Raw genomic sequence first — 17,007 nt, forward strand, 5'->3', positions numbered from 1 at the left:
TCTATCCATCAACTATTATCACTTCTGAATTACTTGGTCATATCCTTACTGAATGTTATTGTCATATTGCAAGGAGCTAAACCAGAATTGAAATTACATCCCGACATCTTCGAACCTTTCGCCAGAGCAGGCCTCAATCATATTTGTTCCACGGAGCACACCGGAATGGAAGAGAGAAATAACTACTTGGAAGTTCAAATATTCAAACCGAACGCTGTGACTGGTTTTAGATACTCAAACAGAATAGCAGAGACCGAAAAAATGCTGGATCCTACGAACAATATAACTTACATCAACATCACAGGAACGACTGCCCAGTTCCTTCTTGTGTCTGATTGGAAAACGAATGTGTCGTGTAACAACCCGGAAACGATAACATTTTTGCTGGACTTGACGATGGAGTTCAATAACGGGACTGTGAAATGTGTGCTGAAGGACGACGAGACAGTGCACTCTTCTGTGGAGTCACGCATAACAGTGATTCCTGGTAAGACATTTTCTATAATTTCATAACAATCTAGGAAGAATTTCAATCTCATTGATGACAGATTAGTTTGTACAAGGCTTATTGGTCTTTCTTTCTGTTGTTTGAATTGTAACGAAGAATTTATTTTAGGTAACTTTTGTGACGGATATGAGCACCAATCTATCAGAAAACATCCGAACAATGACTGCAATAGTTTTGTCGATTGTTCGGAAATCGGAGGGAAAATGTATGCCGTGGGAAATCAATGTCCTACTGGCCAATGCATGGACTTTACAAACAAATATTGTGTAACTTGTGACGGAAGTTTTACTTGCGAGGAAGTAACAACACCTGGTAAAAATGTTTTTTTTACTCCTAATTAACACTATTAGTAATGATAGCACATTTAATTTGACTTCGATTCAATTTTATAGTTTATTTCATGTGTAATTTCTTTTAAATGTTTAATATTAAGCTAGCACATGATCTACAATATGAAAAGAAATCTTACTTTGTGTTGATAACGTTCTTATCTATTTGTTGGTAATCATAAAATATAACTTTAAGGTGGAATAGCAGTCATAAAATTTAAAGGCAATCATATCATTTGAAGTGGGACGTAAATTCAAAATCAATGACAATAATATTCTAAACACATAATGATATTGATATATTCCAATTTACTGTAGATATCAAGGAAAACGCATCATTATTTCAAATAATTATGTTAAATAGTAGATGTTTAACAGTAAACTTGTATGCATAAGACCTCATTGTATCCATTTAGGGCCTACAACAATAATGACAACCCTACCCCCAGGAACACGCTGTGAGTGGGAATTTATTTTACATACATTTATATCAAATAGAAATGGCTTCAATGTTTTATTTCACATTATCCATGATGTTGTAGATCCCCATCAAATTGTAGAACTATTTCTGTGAAATGTTGCAAGAACTAAATGTTCATTAAAGGACAATATATATATATATATATATAAAATCACAAGAAAGCATTATGAATTCGGCTTTCAAATATGGTCATATATCATCGCAACCAAATATTGACCAACGTCCTTTTGAGTCCTGTGTCTGCTGGGTATGAATAGGGCCTAATTTGACGTTAAATCTGATTTTCAGAATTACATTACTTTGATGAAAGATGTGTGTGAATATAACGCTTTTTTGCTATATATCCTATGTGTATCATGCATTATGTTTTCAACAATATCAGTGCAAAACGTTTGGTATACAAGACATTTATAACATTGCGGGTATTATAGATGTGTCCTGTAATGATTCCACCCACTCGGAGGGGACATCAGCCATCGTAAAATGTGTTGTCCTAGATAACACATTCGTCAGTCTAAACATCACATTCCTCCCAGAGTCAAGTCAAGGGAGTGAGGAAAAAATAGCGGGAATTCTTCCAGACGGCACGGTGCAATCTCAGTCCCGTACTGACATGGGCATATCCACCAACTTTGCTTCATCGCCTATGATTTTATCCATGACGTTCCATTCAGTAAATTGCAGTGGTAAAGGACGATATAGTATCACCGGCATGGGAACAGATTCATTGGTTGCCCTTTCTGTTGAAACATTTAGACTAAATGTTATCAGTAAGTTGATCATTTTGAGTTATCAGATTGATCAGGTCAATCAACAGTAATTAACAAGCATTTACATGTACAACGATGGGAGTAAATAATTGAATTAATTATTGAATACCAGAAGCATGTGTATTATATAACTTATACTGTGTAAGGCACAGGAATCAGTCAAGGTTGCATTACATTTCTAAATATAGATAACAATTCGTTCTCAATCACTGTAAATGTACAAAGTTTAGACGATATACTAGAACACACATGTAGTTACATGTGTGTCAGTGACAGTCATTTTCAGCATTTATCACAAGACAGCAATATTCATATAAAACCTCTCTCGTGGGGATCCGGGTTAGAATAGGTCCTCAGTACCGCTTGCATGTCGTAAGGGGCGACTTAATGGGGAGGTCCTTCAAATGAGACCGCGAATGAAGAGGCCCCGTGTCACAGTAGGTGTGGCCCGATAAAGATCCCTGCCTGCTCAAAGGCTGTAAGCGCCGAGGTTACAGAATCGTACAGACCTTCACAGGCAATATGACGTCTCCATAGGAGTGATAAAGTCTTCAGTGAGACAATAAACAATATACAACTAGCCAACTAACAAATAGAACTACAGTTATCATTCATAAAACATCTATATAAGAGATTTTGATATAGTGACTAGTCACTATATTTTTGTTTACGTCTAAGGCTTGGCGCGGTCATGACACGAACAGGGCTCCCGACCACGAAGAGAATGCTCTACCACTGACCTACCGCTGTCGGAAATTGCAACTAATTAAAGTTTCCTCGTATAATTGCGAGCTTTCATTTGAATTGAACAAAACTAGTTATAGATAAATGAACTTCTAAAGGCGAGTGATTTGTACCATGATTTTATAAAGGAATGTACCGCATTTCTTTTTAAACTAGTATTACTAGTGACCATAATGTTTTATGTGATAGAATACTTTCTTAGTTACCGGTCGCGGTAGCTTAGTGCAGGTAGGGCGATCACTTTGCATCAAGAACCCTCCCTGGATTGGTCGTAATCATCATAGATAGGTAAGAAATTGTGACACTTTCGTTACGGCTGGTGACGTCTCTACATTGGTGAATTGTTTTTTGATATGACGTAAAATAATACATAAAACTTACTCAGTTACTTTACATTTGTCACAAGCTTTCTGGGATTGAACAAAAATAACCATTCTGACAACACATTTCAGCAGAAACACAATGAATACCATCATGTTGATGAAATAACAATTCTATTTCAGGAAATTAAGTTGCAAAAATCATATACTTTATTATATATGTAAGTTCAGTTCACTTCATTTTGTTAAACTATTTTTTTGATCATTTAAAAAAAAAAAATTATTCTTGTCTTTGTGGAGTGCATATATCTTAAAACTTTAAAGCACATATGCTTTATTATAGTTTGTCCATTTACTAATTACTATTATTGTAAATCCTATATCACAATAAATACAGCGATATGTTAAAATCAAGTCTATTATTTAGCGTGAAATCACTTGATTTTGGGGTGACTAATTTTCGTGGATTGTCCAGATTTTACCCTTTCGTTGGGATGTAATTTCGTGGGTATGGTTTCGGTACATTGAATTATTATATTTGTGTATTTCGTTGTGGTTTGAAATTCCTGAGATAGGGGTAATCTGGAAATCCACGAAATCTAATAATTTTACAGTACTATAAAAATTAATTTTCAGGCAATCTGACAGCATTCAGTATAAACACGAGTCCAATTTACCAAGAGGGTTCACAGATTGAATTCAACTGTACAGCTACTCTAGATGAGTCTCACGCAGACATTAAAGCGTACTACAAAAGGCAATCAGAGAGCAGTTTTAACGAAATTGAGGGATCAACAGTTATCACTGGAAGAAACGACCCACACTGTCTTGTGAATGTCGTTTGGAAACCATCAAATCTTATGATAGCTGATGGAAGTTTCAATAATACCGACCTTAAATGTTCAATTATGCAATGGCCATTTGCAAATAAATTAAAGTCAATTACTGTTGGAACCGCAGGTATAGTATCGCATGGAAGTTTTTAAAAAATGATTTTTTAATTATTATTAAAACAACTGATATACAATAAACAGATTTACATCAGAAAAAAAAGTCAGCACATAGACTTGTACGTATTGCATCTCTAATTTAATACACTTACATGTTTTATGTGTCACTGAATTATAGGGACTTGCATATATTATACACAAGCACTATACATCAGACATAGACATACAGGTATTATACATATATTATACACAAGCACTATACATCAGACATAGACACACAAGTATTATACATATATTATACACAAGCACTATACATCAGACATAGACACACAAGTATTATACATATATTATACACAAACACTATACATCAGACATCAGACACACAAGTATTATACATATATTATACACAAACACTATACATCAGACATAGACATACAATTATTATACATATATTATACACAAGCACTATACATCAGACATAGATATACAAGTATTATACATATATTATACACAAGCACTATACATCAGACATAGATATACAAGTATTATACATATATTATACACAAGCACTATACATCAGACATAGACACACAAGTATTATACATATATTATACACAAACACTATATATCAGACATAGATATACAAGTATTATACATATATTATACACAAGCACTATACATCAGACATAGATATACAAGTATTATACATATATTATACACAATCACTATATATCAGACATAGATATACAAGTATTATACATATATTATACACAAGCACTATACATCAGACATAGATATACAAGTATTATACACAAGCACTATACATCAGACATAGACATACAAGTATTATACATATATTATACACAAGCACTATACATCAGACATAGACACACAAGTATTATACATATATTATACACAAGCACTATACATCAGACATAGACACACAAGTATTATACATATATTATACACAAGCACTATACATCAGACATAGATATACAAGTATTATACATATATTATACACAAACACTATACATCAAACATAGATATACAAGTATTATACATATATTATACACAAGCACTATACATCAGACATAGACATACAAGTATTATACATATATTATACACAAACACTATACATCAGACATAGACATACAGGTATTATACATATATTATACACAAGCACTATACATCAGACATAGACATACAGGCATTATACATATATTATACACAAACACTATACATCAAACATAGACATACAGGTATTATACATATATTATACACAAACACTATACATCAGACATAGACATACAGGTTTTATACATATATTATACACAAGCACTATACATCAGACATAGATATACAGGTATTATACATATATTATACACAAGCACTATACATCAGACACAAAAGTATTATACATATATTATACACAAACACTATACATCAGACATAGACATACAAGTATTATACATATATTATACACAATCACTATACATCAGACATACAAGTATTATACATATATTATACACAATCACTATACATCAGACATAGATATACAAGTATTATACATATATTATACACAAGCACTATACATCAGACACACAAGTATTATACATATATTATACACAAACACTATACATCAGACATAGATATACAAGTATTATACATATATTATACACAAGCACTATACATCAGACATAGATATACAAGTATTATACATATATTTACTTGTCTTCTAAGATTTACGTGTATGGTGCAACGTCGAAAATTAAGTATTAAACACACACATTCAAAGAAATACTTATAGGTTTATAATTATATGTTGCAAAAATGTACCACGTGATGATAGTAATGTTGGAATTAATTGAAAGGCCCCCATATGCAAAAGGATACACACTTTTTAATAGCTAGTCCATGAAAGTATCCTCTTGATCTTCAACTGGGGGCAGCCCCCCTCGGACGGTGGAATTATGATATTCAATCATAATACTCTCTAAGATTAATTACCATCTTTTTGAAAAAATGAAAATGCTTTGCATTTTCAGTAGCAAATAGTATTTCTGAATATTGTGAAATACATCCTTTAAAGTTGTATAAAAGTCCTTCAGATGTTTCATCAATATTTCTAAGTCTACAATACATTTTATATTTGTATATTTTTAGAGCTATAATCCAAAATATATTTTACAGTATACGTATTGTATTTATATCAAGGATCTTCTACAAATTAATCAGAAATGTGGTTGAGTGACCATATATATTTCTTTAAAGAGGTCATCCATAAAGTAGATGTATATTTGGATACCACACTGTCTTTGTCAGTATAAAAGATTCCAAATAATTCCTTCACCGGCATTGGTGCCGTCTCCATATAAGTGAAAAATTCCCGAGAGAGAGACATTAAACAATATACAACCAACCAACCAACCAAATAATCAATTGATTTGTAAACATGAAAACTGCAAGCCTTTTATAAATCTGAAAAATGATGCAACTAGACTATTAGTACATTGTGCTTAAAGTAACCGTTACAAAACGAAATAGTTTGATAACTTTGTTTTGGAATCAGTCTTTCTGCGCAAAATGGTGTAAATAACGTATACTCAATCTCCCTTTTACAAGCGACTATCTCCGTCTCTGCACTCACTCTATTTCACAATTTTATAAAAACTAAAAATCTGCTTTTGATATTTCGACCTTTAATAAACATTTTATTAAAGTTAAATGTATTAAACGTGTTTATGTAATACTATGCATGATAAGCCTAACTTTCATTACCTTTTTACAGATGTCGCCTTTGATATGTACAAAATTGAAGCTAACATCAACAGCACGGTGTCTGCCAAATGCTTTGCAAGGAATGTGAATGCTGTAAAAGCGATTGTTATAAGAAGAGCTGACAATAACGCGACGGTCGCCAGTATTTCTCTAACAAACACCCTTATCAACAGTATAGATGGAGTAACGGTCAGTTACACAAACAACTCTTTGACGATGTCCATAGCAGCATTAAGTTGTTGGGATGAGGGATACTATACCTGCACCGTTGTAAAATCCGATGATGCAGAGACCAGTGCACCGGCGCAACTTCACATTCAACCAAAAGGTATTGGTGTCATTTCACTAGAAAGATATATAGCTATTAAAATATAATACTGAATATATCTAAGCTTATCTTAGTGGTGTTTTTATTTTGGAGTGTTTTGTGCTACTACATGTATGAGTTCTCTTATATTCTAAACGAAAATACATTAATACGAAATATATAGGTATATATATGTACACTGCATTGATGTAGAACAATAAAAGGTGACTAAGGCATGGTTGTGCGGAAGTCAATAGTCTAAACAGTAGCACTAAAAGTTTGATTACTCTCTACAGATCCGCCGAAAAAGCAGTTATCGACATTGCGCCTCGATCCAGACATAAAAGAAAACAGTTACGACAGCGCCAAAGTACACACCTGTACCGGAGATGTAGGCTATCCAGTGGGCGAGGGATATTTATCAATAACAATTACTAACCCCGACACTAATGTTAACTATTCATATGATAAAAAAGCAGTGACAGATGCCATGAAAACTCCCGAAGCACCGCCTCTTAAATTTAGAGTCAGTCTTGCAACTGGACTAAGCATACTAATTGTAGAAGATGACGAACCAACTGATATCAACTGTACAAGGACGAGAATGATAAAGTTTTTATTGCAAGTTACGAGGGACTGGAATATGGCGAGGATTCGCTGCAGTGTTAAAACGGAAAATAGTGAAATAAAGGAAACCGTAGTTGAAGATGAAATATACGTTATTCCAAGTAAGGAAAATGCATAATTGTAAATTACCTCATAATATACGAGTTTATCTGTTGGTTGTTTTAAATCATTCGTTTTTAACACTCGCAACTGGAAATAAAATAACTGAATCTATATATACTAATTAAAATTTACCAAATTTATAGAACTTAAATCCTCTGCATATTTTTGCACATTTGGTATGCACCCCCACTGAATTCAAACCTATCTGTATAAAAATTAATTAGTAGAGTACGTGCTTGCTATTTAACAGAAATACCTCTGTGGTTTTATATTCACATATGTATACTTTAGTTTGGCCGAAAGTTATTTTATGATTAACCTACTTCCATTGTTCTAGAGAGTATATGTGATGATACGAATGGAACAGATGCATACCGACCGCACGAAAAGATAGATGGATGCAAGAGCTATGTAAGATGTTATAATTACATACCAACAGGCCAACGTTGTGGTACTAATTTGTGTTTTGACCATGGTGGAGTTGAGAGGTGTGATTGGTGCAGAGACGTGAAGTGCGAATCGGAGATGACAACTACTACAGAAGGTAAATGTCTTCATCAATTTTTCAATTCTTCAATGTCAATTGATCACTGTTGTTATCTCCACCTTTCATTATGCGAGTACATGTACCTAATTTGACGAGATTCTCAGTTTGCTAGAACGTAAACGCGTGATTGATTTAATTCAAAATACTTTTTAGGTCACCTGAGTAAACAATAGACATCCATTAATAATGAAACACTTTCAACTTTTTCTTGATAACTACCATTCTGATTCTTCAAATTTGATATGAAGCATCATTAGGACAAGGGTTTCAAGACTTAGAGGCGGAACGGAAATTTACCAATTTTCAAATAATTTTCGTCTCTATAACACATGTGCAAGAAAACCTATATACATAGTGATGTAGATGTGGAAGGTCTCAACCAAGATTGTAAATTTCAGGATCTCTAGGTTAGAAGTTCTGACCTCAGCGGGGTCAAACTTGGTATATATTGTATATATGTAAAACATTTGAACAGCATCTTCTTTAGTGCTATTGATATTAAAACAAATTGAATATCTATAAATGTCAGGTAGTCATTTACCAATATTGTAAGTTTGATGATCCCAACGGTAGGGTATTTTCATAGGTTTTTGCAAAATCTTCATTTAATTAAATATTGCGCATGATAGAAATATATCTTTCAGAGGAATTTCATTCATTAAATAAAATAAAGAAATTGTAAACTTTTGATACTGAATTTTTTTTTATTTTTCCATAAATAATCAATTATTTATAATTTTAAAAATGTTGTCAAGGGCAATAACTCCTATGCTCGAATTTCCTCTACTGCATGTCTATGACACAATGATTTCCCTAATATCCACAATTAATCTATGAATTAGCAGTTTTCTTTAACTGTTGACATTTATAATTTGTCATTTCAGCAAGTTTTTATTAATTTTCATTATTCTGTTTAACGAAAATGTGTGATTTTTTTATGTTGATATATATATATATATATATATATTATATATATATATATATATATATATATATATATATATATATATATATATATATATATGTGTGTGTGTGTGTGTGTGTGTGTGTGTGTGTGTGTTTGTATGTCTGAGATCTTAAAAAGGTGGCAACATACACATTTTCTTTGGTTATTGATTAAATTAAACTATATTGATTGAAAATTAATACAGTTTTTCCACTTTTAACCATTCATATTGATAAGTCACATGAGGATCGATCCACCTTAATGTATTAATAATTGAGCCCTTTGACTTCTTGAAAACTAATATTACAATTCTTTTCAAATATAGCACAAAGCATCCTTTTGACAAGGACATAAATGGTAAATTTCAGGATTCTTCCACCCGGGGTCTTAAGGGAAGGGAAAACTACCAAAAATAGACTAATTTTTAAATATATTCTTCTCCATAACCGCACATTGGTAGGAAAATCTAAATAGAACAAGAAGGCTACTACTAAATTGTAAATTTCATGATCCCCTTGGCAGAGGTTCTGATTCCAGGGTGTGGTCAAACTTGGAATATAAAGTGTATATACGTAAACCATTTAGATAATACCATTTTTATGCTATTGTTACTAAATTGAAACTAAACAGGTTTTTAAAAGGAGAAGGTAGTAAAATTTCAAATTTCATGATCTTAGGGTGTAGGGATTAGGTTCCAGGGTGGAGCCAAAATTATTAAATTGTTAAAGTGATTTTATTTTCTTCATCATTTGAAATACTTCTTGAAGTTTGCTGATATGGTATAAAACTAAATGCATATTTAGGAAAAGTAGAAAAGGATGTATCAAGATTGGGTACTGACTTTAGGACAGGTCCAAATTAGTCATATCGCATTAATGTTACTTGTACATATATTGTATATTATGTTATGTAAATATTTTCATCACTATAGACACTTTCGAGGGCATTTAAAAACATACGTTCTAAAAACTAATACATGTACTTTTGTTGAATATTGAATTAGGATATAAAACAAGAACTTTTTTCTAGATTCCATAGGCCTTTGGACCAGTGATACTTATAACTAATACTCAAGTGACCAAATAAGGCCTGTAGAACCTTTGTTAAAATATGCAATCTAGTAATGAAATAATGAGATACTTTTGATTTCACGTGAAATGTATCTCGTAACTTAACGCGAATATCAGTCTCCTCGCGTATGAGGAGTCTTCAGCATCCATTATTGTTTAGATTAGTTGACACGTATGCATCATCAAAAGAAAACATAAATAAGAGTTAAAGATAATTTGATTAAGCACTTAAAACACAAATCTATTTTCGTAATATATCAGTTCAGAGCGAACAGTTTAGATTTACTTTTTTCCTGATAGAACATAACTTGTTTGAGGCGAATCAATTCGCGAAATTAATTCAGAAAGTGACAAAAATCTTTCGATTCACAACAAAAGTATTTTCAGCCATTTCAATTTCATGGTAAACTGCATCTAGAAAAAGATGTGTGGACCATAAAATGTTAATTTCCCCCGTTATAATTATTCCTATGTATAGATTACAAGTGCTGGAATCACGCTCCATATAGCAATTTATCTCGTAAGTGAAAGGACATCCTATAGGGCTACGCATGAACGGAGCAAAAGCAACGGTGTATGCCGATATATTTTATGCATATCAAGGAATGAAAACAACTACAAATGGTTACATTACTTTGGTGTACATTTCAAATTCTTTTCCAGGATCGACAGAATTAGCGACAACAACTATCCCTCCATCTACTACACCAGCATTGCTCTGTAAGCTATCCATAAAACAGTTTTCTATATTTACAATCAATAGTTATTATCATGGGTATATGACAGGATTATGGCAGGCATTATATATTTTTAAAAAATCAGTTTGTCGAAAGTATTTGATGCCAGTGAAATTGGTTTTGTTTTAGAAACTGACGTTTTCAGATATTTATAGCTTTTCGAAATACTGAGATGCCAAAAGCTATGCACTCTAATTATAGAATATGTAAGTTGATACGGATATGATATACAGGGTCCGTATTTACAGGTCCTTTACAATCCTGCACGTCAGATTCGGCATACGAAGGGGACACTGGTAGACTGTCATGTTCTATGAACATGTCTGCGTCATATACACAAATAACTGTTGCGAAAAAAGGTCAAGCTTTATTAGTGGTGTATCCAAACAGTACCACTGTCTTCAGTATCAGTGAATATGCCGACAAGTATACCTGGACTTTGGGCTCATCTTCCGTTTTCACGATCAAGAACACGGCATGTTTGGACAGATCAGAATATACATTCACCGTGGAGGCTGATGACGGGAGGACTTGCTCTGAAAAACCGTCTTTTGATTTGAAAGGTAATTTTCTAAAGCTCTGTGGCTCTGTTTATTCAAGAGATATTTCGAGATTCATTTTATATATATATATATATATATATATATATATATATATATATATATATATGGTTGTTTTTATTACATATGTATATGTTCACGAATACTTTGAGGAACACACGAAAGAGCTACGATTATCATTATTATTATTAAGTACAAAGGTGATTTACTATTTCATATCTTAGATTAGCTGCAGAGCTGTAGCACTCTGGGAAAATATTGGGATATACCAGAGAGCTACAGATCCACCCTTTACAAAAACCTTCGATTTACGGTACAGAAAAAAATGCACACGATAGAGGCCTTATATCCTTGTATTCGTGCATCACCGTCTGAATTAATCAATATGAAAAAAAATCCTTACACATTTTCCCACTGTACTTGTGTCCAAACTTACCTACAAATATTCAATAAAGCACCATCTGACCTAAGATATAAAATAGTAAACCCACTTTCAAATGTTTCCATTGTAGTCATGTTAGGTAGCTGAGTCAAATCTACCCTGGAAGACAAGTGAACCATTTTCACACTCGTGCTCTTTTTAAACCAATACTGTCTATGTGAACAAATATTCCCACAAATAATTTAGTTAAATATTTTGGATGAAAGTATTCCAGTTCGTTTAAAAATAATTGTTTAATCAGTTTTGAATATTGAATCAAATCCACGGCATTCATTAATCTGGTCCCTATTCCCGCCACTCTGCTTTTACATTTAGCTATCAATGATGAGGATGGGGACTAGGCTAAACTTTCATGAAATACCAAGATTACGTTTCAGTACTCAAGAGCTTATTTTACATCTAAAGGAATTATACATTTTTCATTTTATATGTTGATGATAAATGAAGACCGAATACATACTTCTGATTGGATATTATTAATAGATACAAAAATCAACGGTGTTCGATAGCGAAGTATAAAAGTAGAGTGGTGGGGATGGGGACCAGGCTAATAAAAGTCCGGTTAGTCGTGAATTTATTTCAATATTCAAACCTACATTTATTTAAACAGCTATCTTTCAAATGGGCTGGAATGATTTCATCCAAAATATTTTAATAAAAATGTGTATGGGGATATTTGTTCAAATATACATTATTGTGAGTGTGGAAATGAATAGGGGTTGATTTGACCGCCTAACAAGCATGGCTACGTCAACAAACTAAATCATTCAAGCTGCGAGTTTTGGGGTCGCATGAAGCTTTAATGAATGTCTGAAGGTAAGTTTGGACACAGCTATCACGGGGAATAGGAATTTCTTATATTACAATTTTGAGACGGCAATACAAGAACTTAACCGTGCATATTTTTTGTATGCCATAAATCGAAGATTTTTGTTATTACAAGGGATGGATCTGTAGGTCTATGGTCAGTCGCATTATTTTCTCAAAGAGCCACAGATCTGCAGCTAATCATAAATGAGATATTGTACATTTACATTTAGTATATGCCACTGATAATAAATTTTGCTATTGGTTCTGGTTATATGTCATAAACCTTAACTATTGATAGGTAGATAAACTGTATAACTTTTATTCAGTGAAACCAACAACACCGACGCTGACAATTGATTACAGATGGGAAGTTGGAAAAAATCAAAAGATTCACACTTGTTCAGGGGATGTTGGAAACCCTGCCGGGACATTGTCGCTTGAGATAAAAAACGGGACATCAGGAAATTATACATCATATACCTCACTTAGAAATGATGAATCGAAGTTCCATGAAGATAACTGTTCCAACACGCTAAATGCTAATTTCTCAATTGATTTCACATCAACCGATCTCCAGGGGCACTATATTCGTTGTGTTGCTGATAATTCACAAACACTTCAAAGCTCGGACACTCCTCCTGCTTCCGATGCAGTGATGATCAATCCACTTCCTGGTAAGCTCAATTTATTAAATCACCTGATAAGATTCAGGTAACCTATTGCAATACGCAATTTCTGAGATATCAGCTCTTTTGTGATGGAGGTACGTTCAGTATTCTGTCGAACGCTTGGATGGGTACAAGATGTACTATACATGTATATAGTATAGACTGGCCATCTAAATAAAGATAAATGTTATGAAAGTGTAAAAATTGTTTATATCAGTCGTTGGTATACATTAAACTGACAATGTCAAGAATAATTTGTTTGAATTAGGCTATTAAATTAAATATGAAATTGTTATTTATTTTCTCTTTTACACGAGTGATACTTAATCAAAGAAAAGATGGTGATTATCAATTTTTGTTTAAACTATTTTATCATAAATCCTCATAAACGTACTAATTTTGTGTGTCCCTGAAGTTCGGGTGAGTGCATGACGTCTGGTAAGCATCCTTTAGGCAATATATGAACGCAGCAATAAGCATTCGTACCCATCGCATGAATACGACAACATATTTTGCGTCTCACCGTGCGTAAGAGTTCAACAAAAGGAAATAACTATTTTGCAACTCAGAAATTGCGTATTGGTCGGTGTCCGCCGTTGTGCGTCGTCTGTCTTATTTTAACAATTGAACATTTTTAACTTCTGATAACTATCATTCCAATTCTTTTCAAATTTAGTATGATGCATCTTTTGGATAAGGGGGCATAAATTGTAAAGTTAAGGACTCCTGCACCCGGGGGACATAGCGGCGGGACAAAAACTGCCAAAATTTGACAAATAAAAAAAACTTCTACTCTTCCACCGCACATGTATAATGAAAATTAATAAATGCTTAGTGATGTAGAGCAAGAAAGGCTCTACCACAATTTGAATTACATGATCCCCGTGTGTTAAGGTTCTGACTCCAGGGCGGGTCCAGACTTGGTATATAGTATTTCATATGTAATACATATAAACATCGTCTTTAAGGCTATTGATACTAAATTAAAACTAAATGGATATTTAGAATGAGCAGGTGGTCCTTTACAAACATTGTACATTTCATGATCCCAGGGTTAGGGGTTTTGGTATCAGGGTGGGGCCAAAATGGTCAGTGATTAAATGTATTAACAATTAAAGATTTTTAACTTCTTGATAACTACCATTCTATTTGTTTTCAAATTTGGTATGAATCATTTTAGGGACAAGGGAGAGGCCATAAATTGTAAATTGCAGGTGACCATTGACATGAGCGTAATATTCCTGAAGAGACACTTTATTTAAAAGATCAAAGACTTAACCAATCAATTGCTCAAAATTGATCTCTTTCTTGTAATTATGTTGCTTGGAGTTTAACAAATAAAACTATTCCAATTTAATGAAATCAAAAGTTTTGAAACATGTGTATGAAGATAATTGCTATTAGTAATAGTCAAGTAGGGCAAGAACATGCAAATAAGACAAAGTTGACTATATCAGTGCTACAAAAATAAGTGTTGAAGAAAATTTTAAGTCCAATAAAATGTCTTTAAATTTCTTTAGCTATATTGGCCAGTTTAAAGCTATTTCAGTTCGTAACATATACAACCTGTTAAAACAAGTATAGGGGTTTCAGTGCCGAGGCGGAGCTCCGGCAGACATTGTTAGTAAAAATTTAAAATGTGCCATTTATACCGATATTTTAGAGGAAACTTAACGCACGGGTTGTGAGGATATAACGAGCTTGAATGGTTCCGTCCTCCAGATATTGCCTTAGAGTATTGTAGAATATGAAATATAAACATTCATTTTTTAATGACATATAGTGCTTGATTATTTGCCTTTAGTGTACAAGGTGTGTAATTTTGAATACTTTTAATCCTAATTGAATTTACATGAATATCTACAAGTACATGGTTATTTCAGTTTTAGTCTATTAAATACATGTAAATGTTAACATTATTGTAATGTATTCAATAAAGAAAATTGTTAATGAATACTTCATATTACATATCAACAAAATTGAATATTGATTACTTATATGAAGATCTAGAATATGCGATTTATTTATTCGGACGCTTCATTCATCCGGACAGTTTTGCTAGGAACCAAATTGTCTGTATTAACGAGGCTCCACTGTATATGAACGTACAGGTATATTACCGACGCATCTGAATTACCCTGTATTCTGTATTCACTGTTCTGAAATATATCTGCGTACACCAAAATAGTTTTCTAAAGTAGATGCGCTATATATATATGATATGATTAAATGAACGATTTCTTGTAAAGCATTTGAATTTTTTTTGCAGCCAATCCATGTTTAGTTAGTGGGTTCTATCCTTATCCAGGCGAATGCAGTCGATATTTGCATTGTGATAATACCAACCCCAATGTTGGTCAGTGTCGAGGGACATTATGCTTTCGCCCAGACATTAACGCCTGTCAAACTAATTGTACTTTTTGTTAGTAGTGATTTTTGTGTTGTCCGCACAGCGAGGCATGCACAAAGAAATAACTTTCTTTGGAGTGTGAACTTTTTCTGACTGGCTGCAGTTGTTGGTACCTGTATGCAACACATATAATCCTCAGAAAGATTTTATGAATGATGTGATACAGAGAAGATGCATGCTACAATATACAAATATTTTTATGTATTTAGTGTTCGTCATTGCGTAATATAGACGAGCTTTACCAAGATTATATTATATTTTTCAATGTTAATCTGTTTAAACAAATATGTTATTTAGTAAAACTATTTCATACTTTTTCAGATTGTTATGCATAAAAATGTAATGGCTTTAATATTTTTGCACACAAAAAGAAAATCCCCGAAATACAGATGTGACGTCATCTGTAAGGTAAAGATGAAAAATCGGTTCTAACATTGACTATGTATATGAATAAATCATGCGAAACTTATTTTCTTTCTTTTTTTATTACAAATTTGCGGGAAAGGTGTAGTCGCACTATGTCAATTGCTGAAAAGAGAGTATGTACATGTATAACAATTCTATCAGGTAGAACTATCAGTTACGTACAACGTCCGAATATGGCCTGTGAAACATTGCAATATTATACAAATCTTGATTTATATTCGATAATCTTGATCATTTGCGAAAATCTTGATATTCGATCAATCTTGATTTTTATTCGATAATCGTGTTACTCATATATATGCAAAAATCCTGATTGATATTCGGGAATCTTGATATTTATATACGAAAATTTTGATGTATATTCGATAATCTTTTAATTCTTATATAAAAATTTTGATATATATTTTTATTCATATTCGACAAATCATGAATTATATTCGATAATCTTGATATTTATATCCGATAAATTTTGACT

The 17,007-nt window shown here is 32.7% G+C and overlaps 1 protein-coding gene across 1 annotated transcript in view; it reads left to right on the plus strand.

The window, feature by feature from the left end:
• Nucleotides 1–16,575, plus strand: part of LOC130050488 (serine-rich adhesin for platelets-like) — a 33,864-nt gene extending 17,289 nt beyond the window's left edge. The window contains exons 10-21 of the mRNA XM_056150681.1: nucleotides 74–487; nucleotides 617–820; nucleotides 1,254–1,295; nucleotides 1,750–2,088; nucleotides 3,789–4,112; nucleotides 6,891–7,208; nucleotides 7,484–7,915; nucleotides 8,254–8,460; nucleotides 11,143–11,199; nucleotides 11,465–11,779; nucleotides 13,355–13,702; nucleotides 15,966–16,575. Coding sequence (XP_056006656.1) covers nucleotides 74–487; nucleotides 617–820; nucleotides 1,254–1,295; nucleotides 1,750–2,088; nucleotides 3,789–4,112; nucleotides 6,891–7,208; nucleotides 7,484–7,915; nucleotides 8,254–8,460; nucleotides 11,143–11,199; nucleotides 11,465–11,779; nucleotides 13,355–13,702; nucleotides 15,966–16,123 — 3,158 coding nt within the window. The 3' untranslated portion in view covers nucleotides 16,124–16,575. The remainder of the gene's footprint in view (nucleotides 1–73; nucleotides 488–616; nucleotides 821–1,253; nucleotides 1,296–1,749; nucleotides 2,089–3,788; nucleotides 4,113–6,890; nucleotides 7,209–7,483; nucleotides 7,916–8,253; nucleotides 8,461–11,142; nucleotides 11,200–11,464; nucleotides 11,780–13,354; nucleotides 13,703–15,965) is intronic.
• The last annotated feature ends 432 nt before the right edge of the window (nucleotides 16,576–17,007 follow it).

The sequence above is a fragment of the Ostrea edulis genome, chromosome 9, assembly GCF_947568905.1.
Source record: "Ostrea edulis chromosome 9, xbOstEdul1.1, whole genome shotgun sequence".
NCBI lineage: Eukaryota > Metazoa > Mollusca > Bivalvia > Ostreida > Ostreidae > Ostrea > Ostrea edulis.